The sequence below is a fragment of the Mirounga leonina genome, unplaced genomic scaffold (assembly GCF_011800145.1).
Source record: "Mirounga leonina isolate KUSES-001 unplaced genomic scaffold, KU_Mleo_1.0 Mir_174, whole genome shotgun sequence".
In the NCBI taxonomy this organism is placed as follows: Eukaryota; Metazoa; Chordata; class Mammalia; order Carnivora; family Phocidae; genus Mirounga; species Mirounga leonina.
In genome coordinates this window covers 18598432-18610605 of record NW_023270451.1, presented here as the reverse complement: position 1 = coordinate 18610605, position 12174 = coordinate 18598432, and the positions used below count along the sequence as shown (strand labels likewise).

The following is a 12174-nucleotide window of genomic DNA, read 5'->3' as shown; positions in this document are numbered from 1 at the left end:
ATCATTAACAATGGTATTTAAACTAAACAGGAGGTTTTTCAAATCCCTAATAATGATTAGGAGTCCTCTGTAAAAACATGGGAAAATACCACATTATTGCTTTTATAAGAAAAAAAGCAGGATGCAATATATGGCTTTTTTTTTTTTTTTTTTTTTTGGTTTCTGAACAAGGAGAAAGAAACAAGAACATTCAACAGTGGTTGTAGTTAGATAATAGGATTGGGAGATTTTTCTTTCTCTTTTTCCTTATTTTTCTTTTTTATGTAAGCTTAAATTACCTCCATAATTAGAGGGGAGACTTTTCTTTACAAAGAGAGAAAAGGTGTCCAATATTCTCACACTGATTTCTTCTGAGAAGAAAATACTCTCCTAGAAGCATCTCAGTAACACTGCAGGCATTCCAGAAATACAGGTTTAGAGGTGAACATCATTATTACCTACTACAGATGAGGAAGAAAATGTCCTCTACTGCTTCAGGTCTAAAATAACTAAGTTTTACAGGATGTTTCAGGACTCCTCGTAGGGGAACTTGCTTTGGAGTCCAGGGACACATAGCTCCACAGAGTTGGGTGCCAGGAAAAAAAGAACAGGTGCAAACGACGAAGCAGCAGACCGTGAGAACCAAACGTCACTGGCCCCATCCAAAATCCCGATCTGGAGCAGGCTCTCCCTGTGTGGTCCTGCCCTGCACCACGGCCAACCACATGGTCAAGGGGCCTTTCCCTGAGCACAAATGTCCTCACTTCTCTGAAGCACTACACAGAGGGACGACAGGTAGCATATTTCATAGAATCTGCAACTGAAAAATCACAACCACAACCAAACTAATCTAGGCTCCATTAGGCTGCAGGATAAGCACGTTGTGTGTATACCTCTGTGTTCACATATAAACTCCCAATATATAGACACACGTGGCCCAGTTTATAACACAGATCAGTAACTGTGGCTTTGGATGGTGACAATGAAACACTTCACTCTATAGCTCTCTTGAGAGTATTTTGTAAACACATTGTATCTCTTGTGATTCCCACTGATACTACACAAAACTCAGGAAAGACTACAATTTAAAAATCACATTCAGAATGCTATTAATTACATAGGAACCCTCGGCCTTACTGGAACAGACTTTTTTTTTGCTACTTTGTAGCAAGTAGATAAACACAGATCTGATATACAAAGAATAGAAAAACAAGAACAGGAAAAGTCAGCTTCTCCTCTGGGAGTCTCACAGACAATATGTGGCGTCAACATCACATCACACCCGGAGTCAGAGGAGGGCTGCAGGGAGCCGTGATGCCCAACTCCCCAACAACTCCAGACTTGCCCTAAGCATCCACCTCACACTGGGCTTCACCAGCTCCACCACCATTAAGAAAGCAGCAATACAAAGGCCAGCGGGTATCCTTTATTCATTTAAAAAGACATATTTATGTTGATTGCTACCAAAACTCCTTCGAATGATTACTTAAAACTGAAAATAATGTAACTAGAGAGATGTCATCTTTTTTTTAAGGCATTTTTTTTCTAAGTGTGAAGTTGGCACCTATTAACTGTACCTGGCGGTAATTAAATACATCTAACATTAGATAAAGAAATTTAACCTACCTCATCAAAGGTGGTGTCGTCTTTCTTCAAAGCTATAAAATAAAAAGGGAAAGGAAACAGTTATTGTGAAACATCTCAAAGAGGCTAAGCATCTAAGTTCTAGAAAACAGAAGGAAAACAAAGCAGTATGGTGTTTTCATTTCAGAAAGTAAAACTGTACCCCAACCTGAATAACAATGTTACGATACAAATAGGAAAGCTGCAAATGAGACAGAGAATTGCACAGCATGCATCTTTGTGAAACACTTTCATAAATATGTAAATGGACGATCCTCCCAAGTATGGAAAAGAAGTATGCATATCTTTCCCCTATCTCTTCTTTAGTAGAAAAACGTTTTAATGAAAGTATGAAAGCATCAAAAAGTAATCTTAAAGAAATTTCCCCCTCAACTCCTGGGTTTTGAGCATATATCATTGGGCACAGTGTGTGGTCCTCCCAAACCAATTGTCAGGATGACACCCCCTCTGCACAGTGCCCTGAATGAGATTTTCATGCCGAGGGAAGTTTAAATACGGTGAGAAAAGATTAAGCATGTAAAATAAGCACTGCAGAGACATAATTCAAGCATTTCAACATGATCCATTTTATAACAAAGTATCACGAAAGGAAACAATACATTCAGAATATTTTATAGGAGTTAGCAAATACTTAAAATTTATTTAAATATGCAGCTTCAGAACTGGAATTTTATTACTCTGAAGAGAAAGAGAAGTATTTCATGCATTGTTGGCAAACACCCTAGTTCCTTAAATCCTACAATTACTTAGAATGTTTCATATTAAGGAGAATGCACAAAGGAATTAATTTGGCTGAAACCACTAATTGGAGAAATGTTTCCAATTTATAGAATTGTGCATAGGTGTTTACTGGTCTATACTAGACAGTTCTAGTCAGGATAGAAGCACTTGTGTCACTCTTACTTGGAAAGCTATGTTCTGACAAAAGCAATGGAAAGCAAATTATGTTGGCAATTAAGCTCTGAGAGAAGTCATGTGCTTAAACTGAAGCTATCATTTCTTTCTTTTTTTTTTTTAAAGATTTTATTTATTTATTTGAGACAGAATGAGAGAGAGAGAGAGAGCACATGAGAGGGGGGAGGGTCAGAGGGAGAAGCAAGCTCGCTGCCGAGCAGGGAGCCCGATGCGGGACTCGATCCCGGGACTCCAGGATCATGACCTGAGCCGAAGGCAGTCGCTTAACCAACTGAGCCACCCAGGCGCCCTGAAGCTACCATTTCAGAGCCTATACTATACAGTCTAGCAATCTTGAAAAGGATATTTTCTGTTTCCTACTATAGATGAGGTTGTGGAGAGTTAAGGTGGATGAGGGCAGATTGAGGGGGATAAAATGTTTTTGAAAGTTTAATTCTTAGTTCTCCTCTTTTTTGCCTAAGAAACTGATCTGTAATAAATTTCTCTACTTGCTTTATTGGAAGACAACTTCTTCTGAGTGAAAAGTTAAAAAACAGCCCTTTCTCCTAGTCTGAAATGGCTTATCTTGCATTTAATTACTTACACACATTTTATCATGTATTTGCTTTAACTTACATTAAATCCAAAATAAGCTATTTCGATAGAAAGCTATCGAGAAAGCTAAGAGCCTAGATGATCTTTAATTGCTATATTTTAACTTAGAATGTAAAACTTCTAATCTGGAAGGCTTTCTTTAAATATCAACCAACCATGTTACTGAACTACAACCCTCGCTTCCCTCAAACCTAAGGCATGTCCTCTAATCAACATACTGTAGTGATTCCTAGATAAAATATTAATGACCTACATAGGCAAGTTGTCCCATCTAAAAAAAAAAAAGTGGTTTTTTTTTTGGAATAAGAAATGATTAGCTCAGTGATTTCAAATACAATCACTGTACAGCCTCATACCTAGCTCATTTAACAAAGATGAATGAAAAATTATGTGGCTGTCATGCAAGATGCAAAGCTAAAGCACCAAACTTATAATTCACAGCACAAACTTCCTATAGTTCATGATAAAGTTCCAAAATTTAGCCATGGGTTGCCTTAAGCAAAGCATCAAATAGGAACTACACTTGATACTATCCTTCGGGTAACTGCCAACAGAATGAAGACCCTCCAGCTGAGAGAAAGCAAAAAACTAAAATGTCTCTGACATCTGGACGGGGCTCTTTCTTTCTTGCCTCCTGGATAAAGAGGTGGGTCTGAAGACAGAAAGAGAAGGAAGAAACAGAAGAGGAACTGCAGCTGTGCTTTCTAAAATATAAGTAGCAGGAAGCTAGATTCTCTCCCCCGCATTCTATTCTCAAGCCCAAGATACCACAGGGGAGAACATTTTAAGACCCCCAAAAAGCTATGGCTTCGTTGAAACCCTTTATTGGCAGACTGACGCTTTACACAGTTACTTATAAATATTGAATCCTTGCCCTGAACAGCAGTTAACAGTAACAACAAAGGCCAATTAAAGATGTCTCTGCCAAATATTTATCAGGTCATTGATGAATAAACTCTGACCTAAACAAGCACACAACATCTCATTATTGATTACATTCCCTGATTGTCATTAATCATTCATGTAAATGTAAACTCACAGTTGTCTTCGAAGATATCCTGGAATAGCGAGCATATTACATTTTTATGGGTTAACAAGGTGGTATATATTAAATCATTTAAGATATTCAGATATCCTATTTAGTCCTCTACTCAGACACTGCTTCCTCCAGAAAGCTTTCCATGATCCCACCAAGACTAAAGTGGTGTCGTTCGTATGTTCTCCAACAGCAAATTATGTTAATCTTCCTGGTAAAATTTGTCACTCTATATTGTCAGTGCCCATTCATTGGCCTGTATCCTCTTAAAGTCCTTGAGGACTGGTAAGAGCGGCCGCTGAATCTCAATGTCAGCACAGTATCTAGCACATATGACGTACTCAATAATTATTTGTTAAATTAATGAGTTCTACCTCAATGGCAAAACAATAGCCTCTTATATTTTGAGACACACTAAAGTTTTGGTATATGAAAACCATACACTATTTTCTCTTATGAAAGGATCATAGATATAAATTCCATTTCACAGTTGGCAAATTAAAATCTTCTGAAACTACATGGGGAGAGAACATTGGTACTATATTTAAATTCTGTGCCTGAACCTTTACCCTTAAGAATGGACTTATCACATGACAGCTGGACCCTACATTACACACATACAGCACAAGGTAACAAACCCCAAAATTCAATGTAACCATAGCCTCTTCCTTTCATTCAGTTCTCTCACAAACTACATCTTTTAAAGGAATGGTACACATGGGGTTCATCTCCAATATCACAGAGTACAAACTTCCTTTCTCTACAAGTTAATCCAAATAAGTGTGAAGAAATGCACTCAAATGAATATGAAGAAATGCCAGTTTGACCTTATTCTTTCGCCAGATATTACAGAAAGCCTTCCTCCTCCTAGGCTATCATTTAAAAATTAAAAGAAAGAAGGAAAGGAAAGAGGAAAAGGATTTTAATATAACCTTTTTATTTATTTTTTAATTTTTTTTTAAAGATTTTGTTTATTTGACAGAGAGAGACACAGTGAGAGAGGGAACACAAGCAGGGGAAGTGGGAGAGGGAGAAGCAGGCTTCCCGTGGAGCGGGGAGCCCGATGTAGGGCTCAATCCCAGGACCCTGGGATCATGACCTGAGCTGAAGGCAGACACCCAACGACTGAGCCACCCAGGAGCCCCTAATATAACCTTTTTAACAACTAAGTTCCCATTTGTCGTTTTTTATGCTAACCAAAAAAATAAACCAAACAACAAAACAAACAACAACAAAAAACATAAGACAACTACAGTAGTTCCTAAATAAGTGAACACACTGACACTATTTAGCAGAAAACGATAAATACTCACCACTGAAATCAGTGACTGCCTTTGAAATTCAATTACACCCATCTTATAAAAGAACTGTAACTGTGTTATAGTCACTCTCTGGCAGATGTCATAAATTAGAGTGCTATGGCTTGAAAGCAAATGTGTTTTATTAGACCTTATATAACATAGTAATTTCAGATCAGCTGTATTTGGGATGGGTAGTGACAAAGTTGACATGATCACTCAAGTGTGAATAAATTAAACATTAGCATTACCACTTTTATATAGTCAAAACCGTTAATAATAAACACTGAATATCACATACTTTCAAACGTTGTCCTCATTTTCTATCAATGATTAATTTCTCATGGCTAAACAACGATACTGTATCTTTTGCCATATAACAAGCTACACTTTTGAATCATCCTAAAAAAGCAAAATTAAGTCAGTATGTTTATTTCAAAAGCCATTGTAGACTGGTTAAAGGGAATGAAAATGTTGAGATGTTGTATTATTCAACAAGAATAAACCATTCGCTCTTTGATCTCCTCATGAAGTACCAATGAAGAGAGGAGGAAGATGGGGATAAACAGAGAAATGGGAAGGAAGAATATCAGCCCCCAGTACTGTTCTTCACATGTAACAGATACTGCACTAGATATTTTATGTGTCGTACCTGATTTAATCTTCACAACAACCTTGAGAAAATTTATACCTGTGGACTCTGGAGTTTAGGGGTATTCTGCTAGTTGCCCAAGGCACACAGCAAGCTGGGAAAACAGGGTTCAAACCCAGACCAGACTAACTCCAAAACCCATCCTGTTTTTATACTGTGAAGTCAGTAGCCACTTCTTCCCCTCACTTCTCTTGCTTCCCACTAGAAGATCAATTATGTCAATATGATGTAATCACCAATAACGATAATAACATATTATGAATATTTATGGAGTCTGCACTATGTACCATACAGGACATCATATGCGTTATTTCACTAAGTGCCAATAACAAAACTGAGTTGTACATGAAAAACTGAAGCTCAGAAGTGGAGGGACCTGTCCAAGGTCACATAGCTACAAGTGGCAAGATGGGAAATCCCAGTGGTCTGACACACACAGCCCACATCCTGAATCTATGCACTATATAATTCCATAGTAAAAACTCCATTCCATAGCCTCAAGCACCTTAAAATCTTTACATAATCAAATTGATTTTATTGCTTTGTAATTTTGCTAATAAAACATTAAGAAAATACATAGATAACAAAGATGCATTTTTCTGTAATCCCATTTCCAGTGCATGTCTTGGGTTTGCTATATACAAGCATAACCACGTAAACCTCTTTATCTCCTTTTACAGTATTCCAGAATGAGAGTTAGTATTCAGAATCATGACCCTCCATCAATACAAGAAATAATCAGTTATGTTCACTGCACTGTACTGTTTCTGAAAGGGAGGAAGTAAAATCTACTATATCTTAGAACATATTTTAGAAGTGTTGGAATCAAAAGGAGTTTCACATCACTAACTCTCAGTAAGCTAGAAAATCCAATTAACTGTAATACCCCACACTTGCCAGCACTGTAGTTAATCCAAATTTTACTGATTGGAGATCAAAATCTTGAAATTGCTTAAACATAAGGAATTTTTGTATTAATGTCCTTGGTTTCTTACTGAGATTCAACTGCAATGAATTATTTAACACAAAACTGGAAGGGCTCCAACAGAGTCATTAGCATTAGTAAATATACAGTTAATGTGTTTTAGAACAGGGCTTAATGGACTCCAGAACCCGCCTCTGAGATGGTTTGGGTCCCGGGCAGAACACTCTCCTTAAAAATGCACACCAACTCAACACCTTGCTCTCTCACATTCTTCTTGGCTTCAATCTTCATTTGCATGTAGGAACTCTTCATATGCATCCCTAAGTAAAAGTGAAACTGCAAATATCCAATACATGTAATAAGTAAAACCAGGATTAAATATTGGTTTCACACCATAACTTTACAGCCATTTTGGGAGAGATTTTGTATGCCAATAGGAAATTTTAAGTTAAAGACAACAAAGAAAACTAGGCTAAATTTTGATCCATATTTTCTCTTGCTTGAACAAAGTTTGCGTATTTTAGAGTGCACTTATAAAATGATTTTTAAAGGAAGGGATGGAAGGATGACTACAACACTCATATGCACCCCAGGGGTTTATTTTAAGGAATTAAGTACCTTATGCTTAATTTCCATTAACACGTTCATTAACATGGATGACATGTTAAACAAGTGAAACAAAGGCTAGAAGGCTTCTTAGGGAATCTGAGGGGTTATTTTTAGTGTTTGTATGATTCTCTTGCTGAAAACAGTTACCTACATAAATGAAAGTTACAACGTTAGAGGAAGCAGCTACCGTCTTAAGGTAAGGGGCTTTCTATGGCCAACCCTAAAAAGCTAACAAACCCATTCCACACAATACTGTTGTCACCCTGTTACAGTCTGTGACATGGATTTATTCTTAAATGTCCTAAACATTTCTCAGTCAGTTTTTATTTGTACATCAGTTGGTTGGTTGGCCGGTTTAAAGACAATAGTTCCCGAGCTCTAGTAAATGTGAGAAGTTCGGGAGACTCATTCCTAAATGTTCAGATAAGTTCACAGCGCGCCTTTATTTGCCGCAATGGAAAGATTCGGAGAGCTCGGGACGGAACAGCCAAATCTCGCTTTCGAAGACCCGAAGTACCGAACAAAAGGTCCCAAGGTATCTGTCCCAGTTCCCTTTAGGTTGGATGTCTTAAACAATACCAAGGCACAACTCAACGTCTCACCAATTTCCAAAGCTAAGTTATTTACTAAACACCCCAGAGCAAAGCCTGCACGCAATAAATAATAAATAAATAAAAATAACAAGTGACCCCGGCGGCCGTGCAGCCGGTTGCGCAGCGGGGCCCGGGGCGTCCCATCGCCTGTGCACCGCGGGCGCGAAAGCCCGAGCGCTCGTGGCGAGGACACGGAACCCAAGCTGTAGGCTTAAGATCATCCACAAACGAACCCCCAGATCCTGAGGGAAGGGGTGTCTCTCCTTTCCACTGTCGCCCTCCCCCCAGGTCCGGGCACTGTTCGGTCCACCGTCCGCTCGCAGCGCACCCACGCCAGCCGCGGGTGGCCGCTGCATGGGTGGTGCCAGAAGCGCGGGGAGGAGGAGCAGACGAGGGGGCGACCGGCCGGGCGCCCGGGGCAGCGCGCCACTCACCGATGCGGCTGAAACTCTCCGACAAAGTTCTCCGCAACTTCTTCATCTTGCCGATCTTCTCGGCCGGCTGCGGCTCAATGAGGTCGCACATCTGGGCGACACTGGGCTCGGGCAACTTCCCCAAACTGGTCCAGAGCGGAGCGCAGACAACGGCGAGGGCGCGCGGCAAGAAGGCGGCGCCGCCGCCGCCTCCTCCGCCTCCTCCTCCTCTCCCACCACCTCCTCCTCCTCCGGCCGGGAGGCGACGCGCTGGGCTCGGGAGGCGAGCGGCGAGCTGCAGGCTCCGCTCGGGCCTGGGCCGCGGCTGCGCGGGCGGGGGCGTTCTACGTGGTGCCGGGGGCGGCCGCCATCGCCGCCGCCGCGGTAGCCCCGTGCCGCGCCGCCGCCCGGCTCATTTTCCCTCCTTTGTAACCGAGAGCGGCGCGGCGGGCGGCCGGCGGCGGGGCGGCGCGGGCTGGGAACGGGGTGCGGGAGCCGGGGGTCGCCGAGTGCACGGGGCGCAGGCGGGGAGAAGTTCTCAGCCCCGAGTTTCGGGCCTTCGGGAGAAAGAGCCGCGGCGCGGAACCGCCCCCGCCCCGCCCTCGCCGCCCCGCCCGCCCGCCCGCCGCCTGCGCCCCGCCTTCCCTGGGCAAAGGACCCGGCGCGGGACCCCCGCGGGACCTCGGCGCCCGGGCTCGGAGTCGCGCCCTCTTCGGGCCTGTCAGCCGGGCTCGCGCCCCCGCGGCGCCCCCTCCCGGCCGCCCCGCGCGCCTCTCCCGGCCCGGCCCGCCCCGCCGCGGCCGCGCGCTCCTCGACCGGGGCCGACGGAGGGCCTCGAGCGGGCAGCGCTGGGAACGGGCCGCGACGGGGACCCCGTCTCACGCGGTGGGGAGGCCACCCAAAGGGAAGGCCCTGGATCTCGGTCATTGATCTGAGTGGTTTTCTCCTTGCCACGAACGCGCGTGAAAAGAGCGAGGAGTTGGGGGGAGGGGGTGGCCGCCACCACTGCCTCCGAGTCCGGGGAATGGAAAGGCCTGGGGACCGCTCAGGTTTGGCGATGACTTTTTTTACCGCCAGTTTTGCCAGAAAGACCGTGAAGGGAAAGATCCAGTGGGAAAGGTGGGCCCGTTTTTTAGGGGCGTCAAGTGCAGGGGTAGAAGCGTCAACTGTAACCCCCCAAGGCAGGGCTGTGCTGTTTCCTTCGCCCATGTGTCACTCTGAGTGACTGATGGGAATGTAGATGTAGCTAATTTCTGATAGGAACACCCAGTTCCATAGTAAATAGCAAACAGAAGTCCTTCGTCTCTACCAGTTTTAGAATATATTTCCAAACTGGAGGACTTGGAGGCCAAAAAGATTCTGACCTCCTCTCCCCGCACCCCCACAAAAAAAAAAAAAAAAAAATTTAAAAAGGAGGGGGTTGGAGGAGGCTTTATAAAATCCCAGAACAAACAGTTCGGGCAGCAAACGCACATCGTCTTCATTCTCTTAAAATGTGGTGCAGCGAGCGCTCCAAACGTCAGTCTCCCAGGGGAGAGAGAAGGAAGATGGGGGAGGGCCTGAATGTTGATTTGGGGCCAGCAAACTCCTTATGAATAGAAATTTAGTAATCTTGAGTCATCTGGCTGTGTAAGTAATAAGAGCTTGTGAGCGTGTGACAATGCTGTTTGGTTTAAAGGAAGTTTTGGGGAGTTTGTATTTTGTTGAAAGATTTTTATCTTAAAACAAAAACTAGCCCCCTGCCTTCCTTAAATTGTGAGGTAGAACACTTCGATTTGTTCTGCTCTGTAATGAGCACATTATAGGGTCTTTGATAGATTGCTCCTGATAAAAGACAGGAAGTCAAGCCAAGTGGGGAGCCAAGGAGGGTGGGGCATTCATCAAGAAAGTCCGTATGAGTTAAAATGCAAGGATGTTGGGTCCTAGTGACCATATTTAGATATTACAGACAGCACCAAGTATGTCCTCAGGAAAAAGTTTGACTTTTACCACTTCCTCGGGTTAGTTAGGGAGAAAGTTATCAGCAGCTATGAATGAAAAGACAAAAAGCAACCAATCAACATACTGATGGGTTCTATCTACCAGTCAACAAAGATAAAATAGTTACTAATTTAATAAACTTTGACTGCGGGGCGCCTGGGTGGCTCAGTCGGTTAAGTGTCTGCTTTCGGCTCAGGTCATGATCCCAGGGTCTTGGAAGGGAGCCCCAGGTCCATCCCGCTCTCTGCTCAGCACGGAGCCTGCTTCTCCCTCGCCCTCTGCCTGCCTCTTCCCCTGCTTGTGCTCTCTCTCCCTGTCAAATAAATAAATAAAAGCTTTAAAAAAATTTTAAAAATAAACTTTGACTACTATATGTCTGTGGCTATCCTAGTCACTCTGACGGTGACTATATCAGATAGGTAAATACACATACAGATAGAGATTCTCCATTTCACCTCCCCAGTATTTAATATTTCCAACTTTTTAAAAGGTCAACTTCTGCCTGAGTAAATCATGGTATATCCATACAAAGGTACAGTAGGTAAACATTTTTTAAATGAGATAAATCAGTATGTATTGATGGGTAAATATATCTAGGGTAAGTGAATAAAAAGCATATTAATCATTAATACATTTGTGGGAGGAAATATGTTTCTTTTTTTTTTTGGAGGCAATATATTTTTATTTTAGACATATTTAAAAAATAATACTATGCAGTGGACTGGAAATTCTGGGCACTTGACTCTGACTTCACATGAGCTGTGATGCGTGGTGTCATCTTTGGTTAAATGTCTCATCTGTCAGTGCGTAGCCTTTCCCTGTGAAGTAATGATGAGTTAGAGTATTTGCCTACTATCTGGGTCGTTAAGGAGAATACCAGAATAATGCAGACTTGATGAAGACGTAAACCTTTTATTTAGCCAAGAATTAAAATTCTCTTTATTCCTACCTTTTCTTCAGTCCCTACCACATCCACTCTGGCCCAGCAAAGGCGATGTCTCAGTTTTACTTCTTCAGGCAGTAAACACATGGAGGAAATATGTTTCTATGTGCATAGAAAATTTCTCTTCAAAAAGAACAAAGGGGTGCCTGGGTGGCTCAGGCTTAAGCGTCAGGGTCATGGGACAGAGCCTTGCATAGGGCTCTGCACTCAGCACAAAATCCCCTTGAGATTCTCTCTCTCTCCCTCTCCCTCTGCCCCTTCCCCCACTTGCGCAAGGTCTCTCTCTCTCAAATAAATAAATAAAAATTTAAAAAGAACAAAGAACTGTTAAGTGTACATACCAGAATAGAATGTTCCCTTTGCCCTTTATACCTTTAAGTATAATTTGAATGTTTTACCCAAAGAACACATGACTTATAAATACTAATAAAAATACTAATTTAAAACATAAAAATAATATTTACTTCATTTTTATCTACCCCACTCCAAAACTTCAGCTTTCCCACCTCCAACAAGCTTCACCTAATCACAATAGTATACCTAACAGGAGAGACAGTAATGGACCAAATAAACCTTGCCAAATATGAATAACC

The 12174-nt window shown here is 42.3% G+C and overlaps 1 protein-coding gene across 4 annotated transcripts in view; it reads right to left on the bottom strand.

Moving 5' to 3' along the window:
* CDK14 (cyclin dependent kinase 14) overlaps positions 1 to 9220 on the bottom strand; it is a 548800-nt gene extending 539580 nt beyond the window's left edge. For 3 of the 4 annotated variants that reach the window (XM_035020522.1, XM_035020524.1, XM_035020523.1), the window contains exons 1-2: positions 8680 to 9219; positions 1606 to 1637 (exon numbers count right to left, since the gene is read on the bottom strand). In XM_035020522.1, coding sequence (XP_034876413.1) covers positions 1606 to 1637; positions 8680 to 8770 — 123 coding nt within the window. In that variant the 5' untranslated portion in view covers positions 8771 to 9219. Of the gene's footprint in view, positions 1 to 1605; positions 1638 to 8679 lie in introns of all 4 variants that reach the window. The other variant, XM_035020525.1, reaches the window with a different exon arrangement.
* Between the last annotated feature and the right edge of the window lie 2954 nt (positions 9221 to 12174).